Here is an 18,255-nt window from a genome sequence, read left to right as displayed (position 1 = left end):
CAGGAGAAAACAGTTTTGTTTTTAATAAACTTTATGCTGTCTTAAATTGCTTCCTGTATAAAGATGTTTCCAGCCTTATAGGTTACAGGAATATATTCAGTCATCTCACTTTTACAAATGTCTGCATATAAAAGTATGTGTATGTTTGTAGTTGATCTAAAAATTCATCTGCATTTATCTGGTGTTCCATCTCAAACTTCACAAATCTGAACAGTTCTCAAAATAGCTCTATGAAATACATCATTGTAGTTTTCCCCTTTGCAGATACGGGAATTGGTGATGATAAAGGAAAGATGTAGTTCCTGTACTGACATTTGTTTGTCTTATTGTAACATAAATATTATTTTACATGCTTTTTTTGTGCTTTTCTTTTTGTACACTATTTGATGTTAAATAAATTAATCTAAGGGTTGACACATCCCCATCAAGACTAGAGTTATGACTTAGAGTGTCAAGCTTTGCCTGTTTTAGCAATGCCTTGTACCTGGAATAGTTCAGAAACATTTGCAGTAACCTAATACTTGCAGGTCACTTCAGGTGGGTTTGTGCAGTGTAGCTTTTATCATTGCATTTGTCAGACAGTTCTTGTGAAAAGGCTTTTTTGAGTACCAATGGAGCCCATGCACAGGAACAATTTAAGGGACTGCAGAACTTGCCAAGGGTCATAGGAGAGAAAGATGAGTAAGATTCTTGGAGGAATAGATCATGCTTTGCTGAAATAGATTCTTCCCAAGCATTAGCATAGCCTGAAGTTTAAAAAGTTACCTAGTTTCTGAAATAATTCCATTGCTCTTAATCTGTGGATGTCTCAGAAGCCTTTCTACCTGGCGCTATTTTTTACATGGCTGTGGCTTTATACTACTATTTTACAGCCATTTTCTTTTAACCATTCATAACACACATCTTTCACAGTAGCATTTTATAGTAGCATTTGCAGACAACACTAAAGGAATATCTAAATCTTTCTTTGACATTCTACTACCCTGAATGAGAAAATATCTCCTGTACTGAGAGGCAAAATTTGGAAAGGATAAAACAGTGTATAGACAGTATGCCTTGCCTCTGAAATACTGAGTGAAACTCAAAGCATTGCTACTGAAACCGGTGTGGAGTCACCACAGTAAATGGAAGAATGGAATTGGCCTTCCCTATTTCAAAGTCTGTGTTAAAATCATTTTGCTGAAAATAGGTTTAGTGTTAAAAATACTGCAAATGCATGTTATCTGCAAAACCTTGTTCAGATGTGAGCTGTACATATTTGCTTGTTTACACAAGTTCAGCTTTTATTACTTTATAAATTTTCCTTGATAACAGGTACAGGTCAAAATTCTTCAAAAATGCATCTGGTTTTGAAAGCAGCCCTTATTTCATTGCAGATGAACAGAGAGTTTTTTTCTGGAATTTCAATCATCTGTTTCTGTGTAGTTGCTACTTTTTTTTTTTTTTAGAGCTGGAACGTGTGCAGCATCTGTAAATGAAGTACATAAATCTCCTAGACTCAAATGCTGGTCAAAGGAGGATCTGCCTGGTAGATATTTGTGTGCTATTTCATCACAGAGTAGTAGTGCAGACAGCAAAGTTGAAATATCCAAAAGTCTAGGGAGCTTGGAAGATGTATTTAAATGACCATAGGTACTTCCCCTGCAGGTAGTGAGTCGCAGTGGTGAATCTCCATTACTCTGAAACTCCTCCCTTCCCTTGCTTTCATCCTTTGTCTGTTTCCTTCAAAATATCTGAAGTTCAGCCTGCCATCCTCATCGAAAAGGTTCTTTTAAGTAAAAAAAAGAAAAAGATTAAATGAGAAAGAGCACTATCATTTCACCTGAATTATCTACCAGGCTAGTAAAAAATCAGTGAAACACCAGAGGTGTTTGAATTGCAAAAGCCACCATTCAACTTTTAGGTTAAAAATAGCTGAAACGTTGGAATATGAACTATTGTTTCTGGAAATAAAAGAAGTTGTTAACTCCCAGTGAAGAGCTTTCTTCTTACTAAACTTTTAGGAATAAATGAGAGAACTGACCTATTGATAAAAATCTACCAAAGGAAGTATAAAAAGTATTTACTTAATGGTCAAGTTGAAGTAGCTCCTGCTCATTGAAGGGGGGATAGACTAAATGATCTTTAAACCTTTCCAACCCAAACTGTTTGCTGATTCTAAGGTAGCATGTGATGCTTTTTCAAGTCTCAGGTAGATATCTAATGAGACAGGGATCTGCTGGAGGATGGGTGGAAGAGTAGGAAGCCTCAACCAGTTTGTATCAAAAATGTCTCATATTTTAAATGTTTTATAAACCAAATATTGAACACAGAGGCTGATGCTATGTTGCAATTAAAAATATTGTTAAAAATCATCGATTGAACTCCAAAAAATCCCGAGACTGCAGTGCAAATAGCAAATATAATAGTAGTTATAATAGTAAAAAAAGCTTCCTGTTCAGTCTGCTTTCTGAATTTTGATTCTGTAGGGCCCACATCAGTTGTCTTTTATTATGTCTTTCTGCAGTTCTGAGTGCCAGCCAAAAATCTTTGTGTTTCTGTGGTTTTGAAGTAATAAAGATAGTTTTTGTATCTTCCTCACTATCTTCCTTCCTTCATGTTATTGAAATCAGAAACTCTGGTTGTTTTTTTAATAACATGATAGATACAGCAATATTAAGTTTTCTCATCTGTACTTTTATGTTCTGTTTTACCAGTTTACAAGAATGGCATTTCCTTTGTGGTGTGTTTTTTTTTCATTGTTGTTTATTTCTTTGTTGTTTGGGGTTTTTTGTTTGTTTGTTTTTTTATTTTTTACTGTATTGCATCAAATCCTCTAACATCATCAGTGAATTTTTGTTTATTTGACAAGTAGAAGAACAGGAAGGTGCGTTGTGGACAAGGTAGTGAGGGCTAAGGTTCATGTATTACAGTGCATTGAGCATTAAGTGAAAGTCAGAAGGCTTTTGACTCTACCAGAAGCCATTTTCTTTTCTTTAAGAATGTGCCAGTTTTTTCTGCCGCTGTATAATTGGTCTTACTGTCACATACAGCAGCTACTTGACTCACAAGAAACAGCACATTTCAGTCATAATGTTTACTTAAATTAATTTGTGGAAATAGTAAAGCTGATCCTTATTTTTTCATGCTCAGGCAATGGGTGCATGGTCACATACCCTGTATACCATAGAATCTTTGTAGGGCTGTTTGTGTTGTTTTGTAAGCTTTCAAATAAAAACATTATATTGTCTGTAGAGGGAAGGGAAAGGGGAGGAGAAGATGACAAGAGTCTTACTGATTAATGAAAGAAAGAATGTCAGAGAAAGGAAGAGGAGATCCCCTTTAGCAGGTTCTTGCTTGGGACACTGGGCCTTGTGCTTTTTCCTAGGTACTGGATTAGTTCTGCAGCTCCTAATGTGAGCAGGTGGTTTTTGTGAGCAGCATTATAAGTTTCAAAATAAACACCCCATCCCAACCTCAGCTAGATCACTGCATGAGATATGAATGTCTAAATGAATGTCTAAATGGTTTCTTGACACATTTTGGGTAGGCTGTGTTCTCCTGCCTGTAGTTTATAAACTTGTCTGATTTATATATTGCTGTATAAATCACTGACTTTTGAATACAATTGTCTGAATTTACAGCAGGAGTCATTTATAATTTGCTTGTTGTGAATGTTAACAGAGCTGTTTATCTAGATTGCTATATAAATCAGTTTTATGTTTCTCAGCTTAAATCATTTACATAATGTTGTTTAAGGCAGTCACCCTATTGTGTCAAAAATTCAGGTTTCTTTTTCTCTGCCTTAGGATTTTTAACAAAACTTCAGAATATAGGAAGAAAATGAGATATTATTAAGAGTCTTTTGAGAGGGGTTGGTTGAGGTTTTCACCGTAAATCAGTCATGTTACAGGAGGAGAATAAAACATGTAAAAAGGAAGGCACTGCAGCAGTAGAAACTGTTCAGATTTGCTGAAAATTCTTCTGAGTACTTGTAAAATTGTTGCAAGGTAAAATGTTGGCATTGTAAACTAGCATATGTAAACACTGGCTGAAAACATGGCCAAGCTCAGCAGATGCCAAAACCACATTGCTTCAGTAGTTCAGGGTTTGCATAGTGGACACAAGGCTGAAATGAGTGTAGGAACTTTGAAATAGTTATGAAACACAGTGGTGTTTACATGATGTAACATCCTATGATTCAACATATCATCCTAATATTTTGCAGCAATTACAGGATAGGCTGGGGACTGTTGTTCCAGTCAGATTCTTGTAATTTATTGAAGTCATGAGTCAAGTTTCAAAGAAAGAAAATTCAGCTTTTGTATCTGATTATTTTGTTGTTACATGCTAAAGCCACCTTTTACCCTTAAAGTAATCTGCAATAATGAATTGACTCAGGCAATGTATGGCATGCTGTTTAGTTGTGAAAACATGGTTAAACTAAGCTGGGAAATTGGTTCCCTTTTTGGATTTGTCTGGGTGACACTGGAATAGCTGGTTCACATTTCTGTTCGTTTCCACAAGGCTGCTGTTGCCTTAGGCTGCCAGTCACACTGTGGGTGCTGGAAAGGATGACTGCGCTGTGTGCCCCTTGATCCCAAATAAAAATGAAGGCTGAACCTTGCAAACTGCATTCAGTCCTCTGGCTGCCAGCTTGCTTAGCCTCTGGCTGTTGTGGTGGGAATGTAGGAAAGCAGTGACTGTGTCTGAAAGGTTATTATCATCTGTGTCTTCTGTGGTAGCTCTGTCTGATGGGAGCTGTCAAGTTTGACGTGTCATGTTCCTTAGGAGCTGTGAGGGTGGATGATGCCAATGGGACCTGGGACTGTCACAGTCCAGCTGATTCTATTGGTTATTTTGTTGGTTGGTTGTCACCAACTTGTGCTGGGGACTGGCTGGTCCTTTTTACAGAGGCATCATATGGGCTGTCTAACAGTCAGGAAAAATCTGCACTCCTCTGTACTGACTCTGGAGCTTTTTACAGAACCTTCAACATTCCTTTGTACTCTGTGCTAAGAATCTCTTACTGTTTTTAGTTCTGCTATCCCATCAATGCTTGGAGCCTTTTGGGTGAGTTTTCAGCAGAACTTCCTGTATTATGGCTAAAGGCAGATCTGTAGCAATAGGTATGTGGAGAGAATATATCTGTAAGAGAATTTTGATAATTATGAATGTTTGTAAAACCAATATAAGTCAACTACTGGCTTTTTAAGAGGTCTCTGGATGGAACTTTTGCAAAACTATATAGGTGGCAATAGCCTCAAGGGTGGAATATAAAATTAGCATTCTTCAGGGAATGAATTACAAAATTTCAGCTGTGAGAAAAAAATCATGCTGATCACACTCGGTTAATTCTAAGGGAAAGTTGCCTGATGAAGACTGCAAGGATCAGTCTCCTGTTTTCTAGTATTGCATTCTCTTGCCTTTCTATTCCTGTACACATATTTATTATAATAATGTAAAATTTCATCAGATTATGGAAATGGGATTTTGATAGCAAAAAAAAGGGGGGGGAGGTCACCTGTCAGTAATCCTGAATATGGGTGGTTTTTGGATTTGACCCTGATTTCAGTTCTGTTCTTAGCTGGCAGGTGCCTGGAGGCCTTTCAGTCTGCTTTAGGAGACCTTGTTTTAAAAACAGTAGTATTTTTTGCCTAATTATGAATGCAGATTTTGCATGTGTTTGAGATTTACAAGGCCTTGCTTATGTGAAACAGGCTATAAACTCTCCTTGGAAATGTATAGTAGTCTGGAGTAGATAATTACACTTTGAGAAAAGAGCCTCTGTTTCCAGTGAAAACACTGTGAAGTTATTTCAGAAATGCTCTGACCTCAGACGTTTCATATAACTTACACAAAATGCTTTCACATTTGTTCGGCAGCTCGCGGCTTGATCTCTGCCATCTCATAAACGAAAGCACAGAAGTCTCCCTGGGAGAAAAAGCAGCAAGTCCATGCTGTGGCCTACACAACTAGTGTTATTTTACTCACTCTGTGCTTTGTGTCTGTACCCTTAAACAGAAGAAACCTTGCCCTCCTTTAAACAACTCTGTCTCCTAATCGCACCCCACCCCCACAAACCCAACTTTCTCTCAGATTTTTCTTCCTCGCTGCCTCCACTCAGTGTACACACACTAATAAACTCTGCAGTAAAAATATTGGGAGAATTTCTCAGCACAAATGGAAAGAAGATGTCAAAGGCTGAGGATAGGAATTTTCTGTTTAAAGTTGCAAAAACAATAGAGGACAATTGAAACAGTGGGGGAAAAGCCAGAGATGGGTGAACAAGCCATGAAAGTATTCCATTAATTTTTATTTTGATGAAACCCCACACGTTCTCTTCACTTGCATCCAAAAGAGCCATTTTTATTTGCATTTGTTTTGTTTGTTTTTGAAGACTCCTGTGGAAAGCAAAAGCATTGCAAGTACAAGTGAAGAGACTTGTGAGAATGTTCACACCGGAAGTGCTTTTGTGGGCTTTTGAAAAGCTGTTTTTCACCCTTGGTACAATAAAATTATTCAGATGTTTATGAAGACTTTTATGAAAAATTGGTGTACTGGAAGGGTGACTTGTTAGAGATGACAGTGTTTGCCACTCAGGGAGAGAAAACACCAAGCAATAAAAAACAAAACAAATTCCGATTATGATGTGCAGGGATCATATTCAGCTTAATTCATAGAAAAAGGAGGGGAAAAAAGAGAGATATGATTCAGTCTTATTAAAAAGCATGTTTGGCTATAGGTTGTTCTTTCACAGAACTCTTAGCAGAGGAAAGTATGCAGGGTAGAGGAAGGAGCCACTTGTGCACTGGAGATGGCTGAACATAATTGCCAGCAATCATACCAGGGAGACAGTGCAGTAGTCCTGCAGATCTGGTGGCTGAACCCCTCATATGAGCTCTAACTTGTTTCTGTTCCAGTGAGCCAGCTTAGTTCAGGCAGCTGATGTGATCTCTCCTGTTGTAGTTTCTACCAACAGGCAGAGCTGTGGAAAGCACGCTTCAGAAAAGTTATGAGCCAAAACCCATCAGAAGCAGGGCCACTCTTGGGCGTAAGAATGGCACTGAGCATCTAAATGAAGGCAGCAACAGCTCCCACAAGACAACATCTGTTTACAGTCTCAGTCATGTCACGTTACCTATCATTTCATGCTTAAGGCTAGAGAAATAGGATTCTGACTGTAGCAGATGGGGCCATGCTATTTGCACTTTGCAGCCAGTGAGATACTCAGAGCCAGTAATGGCTTGATAATTCAAGGAGGTAGAACACGTGAGCACAACCCTTCGCTTGTGCTTCGCATTCACTGTGGAGAAGGCAGCAACAGCCTGCATTGACTGATTTTAGTTCTTCCCATCTTGCAATTACTGTGTTACTGATGGTATGAGTTCACAAATTCACAAGCTCAGTGGCATGTATGTGTAAGCTTTAAAGCAGACCTGCTCTAGTGTAATGTCATGTAACAGTACATATATGTGGAGACTGTAGCTAAAAGAAGACAGCGCTGCACTTAGTTTTCAGTATGTATTTATGTAAACATGTGAACTGGGAAAGGACAGTGGGGCTTAAAGCATTAGAAATATATATATATATATATATATATATGGAGAGACCTTAAAGGTGCAGCCAGATTGTATCTATTAATTAAATTATTTTGTGTAATTTGTTTTTAAAGAGGCCAAGTGTGTGCAGGGCGATGCAAGGTGGGCAGGGGTCATAGTTAATTGAGCAGAGAGTTTCCACTCAGCTGGCAGTTACCACTGTCCTTCCTGAAGGAGACTTCAGAGGCAGACTTTTTCCTGTGTCCTCTGCAGCAGACAGAAGAGATGGCCATGGAAGGAGAGGCATATGCTTTAATTCCTTTGATTCAGCAGCAGATGCTCTTCTCTGACATGCATCAAAAGCCCTTAAAACTAAGCAGAATATTGGCTACAACAGTGATTCCCAAAGACTTGCCTGTGGTTGATCGCATCTTTAATACACAGCAGACTGACCTCCATTCCAGTGCATTTATGTGAACCACATGAATTTTTGCCAGTGTTGTTAGTGACAATCTTTTCTTGTTCTGCATAAACCCTCACAAACACACACACACACTGCCACACACTCTCTTTGTGTTATCACAGTGAACCATGCTGGCTTGAATGGCTCCTTCTCTGTTTACAGCTGCTTTCATATGTATCTCAGGTCCTTCTTTGTAATGAAACACCTGCATATCTTTCAGAAAGCTGGAGGTAGAGTCTGCACTGTGTAAGCAGACAGTTTTTTGCAGACTGATAGCATTTTTATTCACAAGATACTAACCTGAAAAACTAGTGGTTTAGAAACCTGCTGCTAGCTTTCTGGAAAGTGCTCAATAAAGATGGAATAGGAAAGGACTTCTATTTGTGATCCTGTCACCGTACTGTTTGTGAGGTGGTAAGTAACAAAAAGTAATACTCCTGCAAAATCATGTTACACAAAGTGCTCATTTTGCCTAAACAGTCTGCTTGAGACTAAACATCAGTATTGCCAAAGAAAGGAATGAAAACCCTACTTTTAGAATTTCAAATCCATTTTTCTTTGGCGATCTAATACAAGGAGGGTGCCAAAATACATGACAGATTTATATATATTTGAATTTATTAAGTGCACTTGCAAAGAACTTTTACAGTCTAAGAAAACTTTTTTTTTTTATCTGATAGGAGATAAACTATTGTCCATAAGTGAAATCTGTAGATATTTTGCCATTGCAGGCATAGTTTTGCTTATCTCAGTAGACTGACTCAACACACATTAGCAAACTATTCAAGAAATAGTGTGCAGTTCCTATTATTAGTACAGTGAAGAAACCATCTCTGGAATAGCACTGGCATTCGGAGTTAGAAATTATAAAGAAATATATTGTTGGGAAGAAATTGCAGATTGACTCAGACCTGTTTCTTGCTGTATCCCAGGACTTCATCAGCATCAGTAATTAATCTTTGCCTTTGTTTCTTTCAGGGCCCTCCTGGTCCAAAAGGCGAGAAGGTGAGTTGATGTTCAGGTGATTCTTACAAGGTGACTGGAAAGCCCTCCCAGTATGAACTCAAGAGACTGTATTGATGCAGTGAAATGTTAGATTTTGTAAGAGAGCTGGGTAGCACACAGATGCTGTGTTAAACCTATCATCTCATCTTTCCACTTTGCAGGGAGATCAAGGTGATCAGGGCCCTCGGGTAAGCATCTTAAAAAAATGTTACACTTCCCCTTCGCTGAGTAGGCAATTAGTCTTTAGTGCAAAACTAAATTAAAATACACTGTCTGAGCTAATTATGCTTATTAGCTGCATTTACCCTGCATGTTGAAGTGTCTGCAGGACAGTAATGCTGAACGTGAGCAGGAAGTGTCTGGGAAGATTTGAGTGATTCCATAGTGTACAGTTTCCATTATGGGTGGAAGCAGGTTCCACAGTGATTTTGCTCTGCTGTATAAAGCTACCTTTCCTAACCAAACCATTCAGTTTCCCCAGCAATGTGTTCATGCCATGCATGGGCTTCCACAATGCAGAGGACCAGTGAGTTTCTAATAAATATACTTCTGGATTTCATGTAAAATGTAGCTAATACTTAGTGAATTATAAACAAATATAATGTATGCATGTATTAGCTTTTTCCCTGACGTATATGTATTTAATATTTTTAATAATAACAATATTATCACCTTGTAGTTAAAATCCAGACAGTTAGAACATGATTTAACTTAGGAAATGAGAAGGTTCTTTTAATTTCTAAATGTCATGTTTATTTTAACAGAGAAATAGAGGAATACAGGAGTGTAAGTTCAAATGGATTGGCTGTGCTAGTTCACTCTTCTTTACATCTGTGCTTCATTAGAAAACGCTTGGTTACACTGTTCAGATGATATAGTAACTCTCTTTGGTTACATGTTTATAACTTTTCCCATAACAGTATGTTCCATGGATTATTTTCTTCTGTTAACTATGTTAAATGTTTTGAATTTGCAGCTTTATTTCATTCTACTGTTTTGTTTCATATAATTTGATTTAATTGGATTTTACATTTTTTTCAGCCAATAAGATTATCTAAAGTCACAACATGCTTTTACAGCTGATTTTGATGTTCTGTTAACTTCTAGGGTGCCCTGTTGTTCTTGGTGCTAGGGCTGCACATCATAAAGACAGCGGCCTGAGAGTGAGCAGCTTTAAATATTTCAGTTGGAACTCAGTTGGAATTGGAAAACTACTTAAATAAATAAAAAGAAAGTAGAGAGTAACAACGAGAGCAATGTGCTTTTTTTATAGGTAACTAATATACAAATTAAAGGTTCTGAATAATGTAAAAATTTCCTTTTAACTTCTAAGCAAATTTAGTGTCTCTCAGAGGCCATACTGGGCTGTATTTGTCTAGAACTATTTTGTCTAGTTCTGTGCTATAGAGCTTTGCAGGGAATGTGAGGAGAGAGAGATGCAGGGGAGGAGAGCAGTGCAGTGCCTGTGGCTTAGGAGAGGATGCTCCATTCAGGTGGCATAAGACAGGCTCGAGTGCAAGTGCTTGCACTAAGTAGCCTTAAATGCAGAAGAATGCATGTTCTTACATTCACAGGCCTGAGATTCAAAAGAACAGGAGAGCAAATTTGATGGCAGTATCAGAGAAGGGATGCAATAACAAATATGGAAGAACAGTGTTGTGAAGAGCATTACATAGCTGAGGATAAGGATCTGGAATTATGACTGTCAGAGAAGTTTCCAGGGAAAGCCCCAGAGGTCTGAACACTGGAGAACAAATGAAGTGGTATCAACACAAGGGAATGATGATGCAGAAATCTTGCCAAAATGCTGATGAGATGTAGATGTAAACTATTAAGTGGTTAAGCATATGTGGCTTTCAGTCCCTGGTCTGGAAGTGTTGGCAATGCCCAATGAGAAGATGCAGGTTTGGTCAGTGTTACTGCAATGGGACCTCTGCTGTGCAGGGATTGTTGAGTCCTACTTTGCCAAGAGACACTCCATATACAGGAAGGCAGTAGAATCCTTACTGAGCCATACAAATCATGGTTATGACTGTTTGTGGCTTTGGTAAATCAAGTGCAGATAAAAAGCAGAAAATATCCAACCTGAGGAATTCATATTTAAGGACATCACAATGTTTTATCTGAAACAGCAGCTGGCACTTGAGACTGAATTCTGTATCTCATTACAGAAAAGGAATTCAATAAGGTCAGCAGTGGAGAGGAAGAGGTGGTGGCTAGCATCTTGTGGACAGGCTGAAACTTTACCAACTCTTTAGTCAATGCAGGTTTTAGTAACATACCTCCTGTTTAAACATATGGGTCAAACTTGGGAAATTTGCCCAGTGTTGTTGGTTTTCCCTTAATCTATTCTGAATGTGTTCTACATACAGCCTCTTATCCTTTTTTCCCCTCCATCTTTCACAAGTAATAAGTACCATGAAGCCTCTGACCATTTTATATTTCTTGGTACAGCAGTTATCTCTTCTGATAACTGTCTTCAGGGTGAGTCTGCTCAACCTGCTGGGCCAGGGGATTTACAATATAATTAATAGAATTTTTATGTGTAAGAGACTCCAAATGACTCCAAAAGACTCCAAAAGACTCCAAATGCACCAAATGAAACTAAACCCATTTAGTCCTGGTTGATTACCTTTGCACATAGTTTTCCATCACTGCATGTGTAAAATAAATGAGCTTGGAGGTAATGGTATACAATATTATTTTCAAGAAATATTGTACCTGAAAATAACTGAGGCATGACATTGACACTTGGATTTGACAAGTTTGCAGACAGGTTGGATATAATATCTAAGAGCAGTGAATGTTTTAATGCTAATTCATCTTTTACAGGTAAGGAGCCTGAAGCTTCTTTGGGTTTATATTTTTACATACTGGCTTGAAACAAGTGTTTAACTTAACAAAAACTGTTAGTGTTCCAAGCTACGACTGAAATTTCAAAATTACCCTTTTTCTTTAGAAAAGCTGCTTTCTTTCCTCCAGGCATTTTTGTAAAAGAAATCAAAATAAAATGTAAAGACTGTCCAAGTCAAGATGAGATCTTAAACTTCCAAAAATTCGCTGAAAAGAAAATAGAAAGATATTTGTGAAAACATTTTGCAAGAGGCAAAGATATTGTTTTCTGTCCCACACAAATTTTTCACCTTGAGATTTTTGAGGGATCATTCTTTCTGAAATAATTTCAAAACTGTAAAAATAGTAATCAGTTATCTCAAAATGTTCAGTCACTGGACATGTAGAATATATACTGAACCGCTTTGAAGTTCAGGTTTTCTTGAAAATACCTTGAATAAAGTCATAACACTAAGAATTCAGCCGTACAAATACCAGCCAGAGGTCAGGCACTTATATTTTTAGAATAATGTGACTGGGGTTTTGTGGGTTTTTTGTTTTTTTGTTTTTTTTTTTAAGAATCTGAGGAATTTTCTTAAATATTCAGATATAATTTGTGGATCAGTCTCCTTCATTGTGCAGAGATGGCATAAGGGTTCCAGTTCATAATGCTCTGTGACTTGATCTACCAATGTCCATATTGTGTAGAAAACATGAACTAAAACACATTCTAGTAGTGTGAGTGATACAGAAATTCATACCCTGAGTGTGAGTTTGAGCAGCAAGTTAATACAGCTTTTAATCACATGAGACCACCGATAAGGTAGTGATGGTGAGTCCTGATGTTACTTGGAAAAATTCTTTTTTCATCTCTTTATGTATTTTTATCTCAAATCTCTTAATTACTCTAAAGGTCTGGTTGACTAAACATTTAGGTCAAATGCAGAACTAGATGTCCTTGATACCAGTTTAAGAAATGGTAATATTAGTGTATCTTTTGGATGCTCTTCTTTTTGCAGAGGGCATGGCTTCATGAAATGTCCATGGAAATTTGCTTTACTGTACTGAGCCATGAGAAAATTAAAAATGATGGAATTTAGCCTGTGGACTGTTAGAATAGATGGTGATATCAGGCTGCTTAGCTCCAGTTGTTTAGCTCTAGTCCAGTTAAAGAAAAGCCTTTGAAAATTTGATGATGGTAGAATTTCACAAGATATATCATCCGAGTGGAGACTGCATCTTGATAATGGAAATAGGTCTTCAGAGGTGAATGTTTGGGAACAGAACAGGTAGTATGGAATGTCTTAATTGGATGTGGAGGGGAACTTTGTAATCAAGGATGAGGAAAAGGCTGAGGTACTTAATGCCTTTTTTGCCTCTGTCTTCAACAGAAAGACTCATTGTCCCAAGGGCAACCAGCCCCCTGATCTGGTAGACAGGGATAGGGATCTGAACAGACCCCCTGCAATCCAGGAGGAAAGTAGTTAGATCTGCTGTGTCACTTAGAAACTCACACATCTCTGGGACCAGACAGGGTTCACATGAAAGTACTGAGGGAGCTGGTGGAAGAGCTGGCCAGGCCACTCTCCATCATTTATCATCAGTCCTGGCTAACTGTGGCAGTGCCAGATGACTGGAGGTTGACCAGGTGACACCCAGCTACAAGAATGGTCAGAAAGAGGATCTGGAGAACTATGGGTTTGTCAGCCTGACCTCAGTGCCAGTAAAAGTTATGGAACAGATCATGTTGAAGATCAGGCAGCAGGTACAGGACATCCAGGGGATGAGGACCAGCCAGCATGGATTCAGGAAAAGTAGGTCCTGCTTGGACAACCTGATCTCCTTTCATGAATAGGTGATCTGCCTAGTGGATGAGGGTGGTGTTCAGTTGGAAGTTGGACTTGATGATCTTGAAGGTATTTTCCAACTTCAGTGACTCTATGATTCTTAGTCTTTTCTCAGCCATCTGTAAATGACATAATAAATATCTTCTGTCCTTTATCTCAGATACATGAGAGATTTCTTGCTTATCAGGGCTAGAAATCATTAACTAGAAGCTGGTTTTAAATTGGTTTTGGTCTAGGTGAAATGAGATACCACCCAGAAGCCATACTTAAGTGTTTCCATAAAATAATTTTCTACTTTTAGTATGTTTAAATAAATTTTCCTGTTGGTTGGGGTGGCACAGAACTGATAATACCTCTAAAATATCTTAAGCAGGAAAGATGAAGTTCTAGAAAATACAGGAACTCAGAAGTTTATTTTATTTTGTTAACCTTTATTGACTTGAAGATTAAAAACATTCCTTGAGTCCTGTTAAAGCAGTTAGGTTCAGATAGAGGTATAATGTTCTTTTCTAGTTAATCCTTTCCCCTGTTTACTTTTAATATATTTTCTACTTATTTGCTGCCTGATCAAGATAAGTCATTGCTTTGCAAGTTCTACTCTTCTGTGCTGACAGACTATTGCAAAATTACCTAATATCGACAAAAGTAGTCCTGGAAGCAGTCTATTTACTGAAATAACTAAATACAAATGTGTATATGTACAAATGTCTAGATATAAACATAAGCTCTTTTTTAAAATTGAAGTATTGCTTCACTTGTTCTATTCTAGACACTTTCATAAACTATGCCATATTAAAAGGAAATTAAAGGTGTGCAAGCAGTAAATTTTGACCTGATTTTTTTAAATTAAAATTTTAAAAAGCCTTCTTTTAATATATGTGCATTACTATTAGTTGATGTATTTCTAGGAACTATATAATAAGTATTTTGAGCCTTTTCCTGCTCTGAATGACAGTGCATGGGAAACCTGTATTCATGTCCTTAGAATCACCACCTCAATCATAAATTATAAAATACTAGTTACTACATGATGATTAAACCATGACCATTAACTTTTCAGTCCCCTTTAAAGCCATTCTATTTTGTACTATATGAGGGATTTTGGTTTGTTTGTTGGTTATTTTTTTTTTTTTTTTTTTTTTTTTTGTGGTTTGGTTTTTTTTTTCTTTTTTTTTTTTTTTTAGTTTTTTCAAAGAAAGGAACAGATTTGCTTCACAAAACAAATAGTAGTATATAAACTAATCTGATTTCTTGCCTTCCCCAAAAGCAAAATTCAGTTTTTTGGAGTGAGGTCAGGTTGACATTGGTAACTGTAATGAATGTAGGTAAATCAGTTACGTTACAGGAAGATTTGTTCCCAAATATTTAATGCTGATAATTTTTATCCTCATTCCACATCTTGTCAAAGTGAAAGTGTATAGTATTAGAGTGAAAATATTATGTTAATTAAATACAATTTTGCATAATTTAAATTCCATTTAACACTATGAATTTTTTCTGGTCTTGATGATTCTTATGTCTAAAAGCATATTTTCTGTTTTATTGTATGTTGCTTCGAGCATGTAGCAGACACAGAGTGCTGCTTTAACTTCATACTTTAGCGGTGTGATTACACTCATGGTTGTTTCTTCTGTTGTTAATTGACCTGTTTAAATCAAATTATAGATCAAGTTATAAGCTGTATCTAGCTACTGTTTCAAACTGCACTCTTAGTGGGCCACAATAAGGACATTAAAAAAGCATTAGTGATTCCTTCTGTTAACACAACTTTCACTGAAGCAGAATCATTGAGAAAACCACTGGACATCTGGTTTAATGCCAATTTGTCGGTGAGCAGTTAATTTAATTCCTAAGGCTTTGTTTCCTTATCTGCCAGAAGGCAATAGTGGTGTTTACTTACTCCATTCCTGGGATTAATTATCTGCACTTCACTGGCATTGGGCTCCCCTGTTGTTGTGGCTCCCCTGTTTTCCATTAAGGCAAAACTAGGGTAACAAATTGGAGCAAGGTAACTTGGTGCTCTGTAACTAGGAGAGGTTAGGAAAGAACTCAGATGATGCTGGCTGCCAACTTTCTCTAAAGCATTGGGACACTCAGACTTGAGAGTCAGAGTTCACAGGAGTGCCCTTTTGGCTGTGAGTGACTCTCTAGGGCCAAGCTATGCCTTTGATGTTCAGCTCCTGAGGTTCCCTTGGGGAATGCAGAACAGCTGTGACACTCAGAGAAAGTGCCACATACCTGCTCCCGAGAGGAGGATGTTGTCATTCCTGTCTTAAGAGCTAGGCAGTGCGTGTCTTTGCTCTCCACCAGTTGGTTTGCATCTTGCCCCTTTTTAGTAATGCCAGAGGAATGGTGAGGAAGGAAGTCTCCGTACATCCTGTTCCTTTTTCTACAGCCCTGTGCTGTTGCTGAAAATACATCATGTAGTTGTTGTATCTCAAACTACAGCTGTCACGCAGAAGTGCTGCAGGACTGAACATTTGAATTAGGCAAATTTGATTGAAAACAACTCTTAAAAAAATTAATCCAGTCCCAATAAACATCAGAGAAGAAGCTTGAACCACTTACCTGCATCACATAACTGCAGCAGGTAAAAAAATTGAAGATAAACAAAAGCCAGGAGAGATTTTTGTTTTGAGGACCAATTTGGTTATGGGCCAGCCCATCTTGCAGTTAGCTGGATGTCTACCACCACTTTCAGTGAGAGTAGCAGGTTTGCCTTCAAGAAGGATACTTTATGGAGGTCAGATGTGTGATCACTGATCGGAACACCTAACTGAGTTGTGTAGAAAATACATTTTGACTCACTGAAAATTCATCTAATAATAGGACAAAAGTAGAGAAGTGTTGGCTTTATCCAGTTTTATTCAGTTTGAATGCAGTGTCAGGTAGATTTCACAGAGGTCATTATAGGAAATAATGCTTTTACAGTCATCTCTTTATGCTAGATCTTAAACACTGCATTTTTACTATTTTTTTTACAAAGTCTGGATCATTATACAATGTATTTAAATCAGAACTCTTTGCTGAACATTTACCTAAGTGAAGAGAAATTTCTGGCTTCTTGTCTCATTGTGGTGTACTGTTTTTGTTAGCAGATTTGCTGCTGAGAAAGCAGCAGTTACGATAAAAGGGATTATATAATAGAGCTCCTGCTGTGAGTCCATGGCACTCTACAGGGTGATACCAAACACTGTATTCCCCAGGGCAGGTACAATAATTAGCCACAGGACTGGCACTCAGTCTCAGAGATTAATTAGAACTGGAGGTGGTGTTGGAGAGAGGCAGAGGAGCCATAAAGAGTGTCAGGATCACTCTGGCCTGAAGCCTATGTGATTTGATGTGAAATAGCAGCAGCTGGCTGTAACCTTAGGAAGTGCAAGAGAACAGCAGGTGGTAATTCCTGTCTCATTTACCATGTCTTCACAGGAACATGCAAGCTTGTGCAGCTTGGGTTTATTGGCAGGTCAGAAGGAAAATCCTAGAGAGGACTGTGACATTTACTATACTGAGCAAATGCAGTGGTCAACTGGAGTGTATGCAGCACAGTGTAAAACCAGTAACACCGCTGCTTAATGTTATCATACTTGCCTCTGACAAGGTTATGATGACCTTACAATATTGACCTCGTGTGGACCAATGGACAAAGCTGAGAGTACTGTGGAAAATCTGGGACAGCTAGTGGGCATTACATCCTTCAAGGCTGTGATGAATGTAACAGGAGAACTATTTCATCCAAGTAAAAAAAAAAAAATCAGATGGGGGAATGTTACGATGTTCCGGCATCCCTGGGTTTTCTCAGTAGCCATTGCATGTGGCAAGTAAGCTTTACCTGCACTTGCAGGTGGGTAATGTTGTCCCATGGCTGTTGGCCTCCATCAGGCATCATGTTTTGCTTGGCATTTGGGCAAAAATGGCAGTGAGGCATGCAGCAACTGTGCTAATTTGGAAATTGTAACCGGCTAGCATTTCAGGGTGAGCTTGAGTAGCTGTCAGCAGAGGAATTTAGTAGACCAGTGGTCGCTGTTGATGACTGTAGTGTTTTGTATTCTGTTAGGGCCTCCCAGGGTGTAGGACAAGAACCCTTCCTATGTGCAGTTCAAGAATCAAACCAAATAAAGAGAAAATTGAGTAACTTTGAATCCGTCGTTGAGAACAGCTTTCGATAGGGAAAAAAATAAAACAGATCCAGGGGATATTTTTGGCTATATTTATAGCAGAGTGACAGGAAAGGAAGAGAACTCATTTTGTGGGAAGGATTGCTCTTTTTATGCCTTTTTAGAAGCCCACTGTGTGCCAGCATTATCTTTCATGGATGCCAGAGGGTGCAATGCCTTCTAAAGCCTCCCACACATGCAAAAACTATGGGCCTATTGTAGAGTCTTTGCTGGGTTCCATTTAGTGTTCCCATGTTTCTGGCTCTCTCCAAAGATACGTGTTACGCATGGGGAGATGATCCCGGTCCAAACTGGCATTGCACGTGTCTGACTGTTAGGTTTGAGATTATGACCACTTTGGGCAAAGGAAGGAAAGCTTTGTCCTACTTGGGAACAAGCTGGAAGAAGTAACTAAGCTGCAGATGAAAGAA

General features: G+C 38.2%; 1 protein-coding gene across 1 annotated transcript in view; it reads left to right on the top strand.

Moving 5' to 3' along the window:
• Window positions 1-18,255, top strand: part of COL25A1 (collagen type XXV alpha 1 chain) — a 297,981-nt gene that overhangs the window by 191,048 nt on the left and 88,678 nt on the right. Inside the window, exons 6-7 of the mRNA XM_053976587.1 lie at window positions 8,962-8,988; window positions 9,150-9,176. Of these exons, the coding sequence (XP_053832562.1) occupies window positions 8,962-8,988; window positions 9,150-9,176 (54 nt within the window). The remainder of the gene's footprint in view (window positions 1-8,961; window positions 8,989-9,149; window positions 9,177-18,255) is intronic.

The sequence above is a fragment of the Vidua macroura genome, chromosome 4 (genome assembly GCF_024509145.1).
Source record: "Vidua macroura isolate BioBank_ID:100142 chromosome 4, ASM2450914v1, whole genome shotgun sequence".
In the NCBI taxonomy this organism is placed as follows: Eukaryota; Metazoa; Chordata; class Aves; order Passeriformes; family Viduidae; genus Vidua; species Vidua macroura.
The sequence above is the reverse complement of the archived record's forward strand: the minus strand, read 5'-3'. Positions and strand labels throughout refer to the sequence as shown.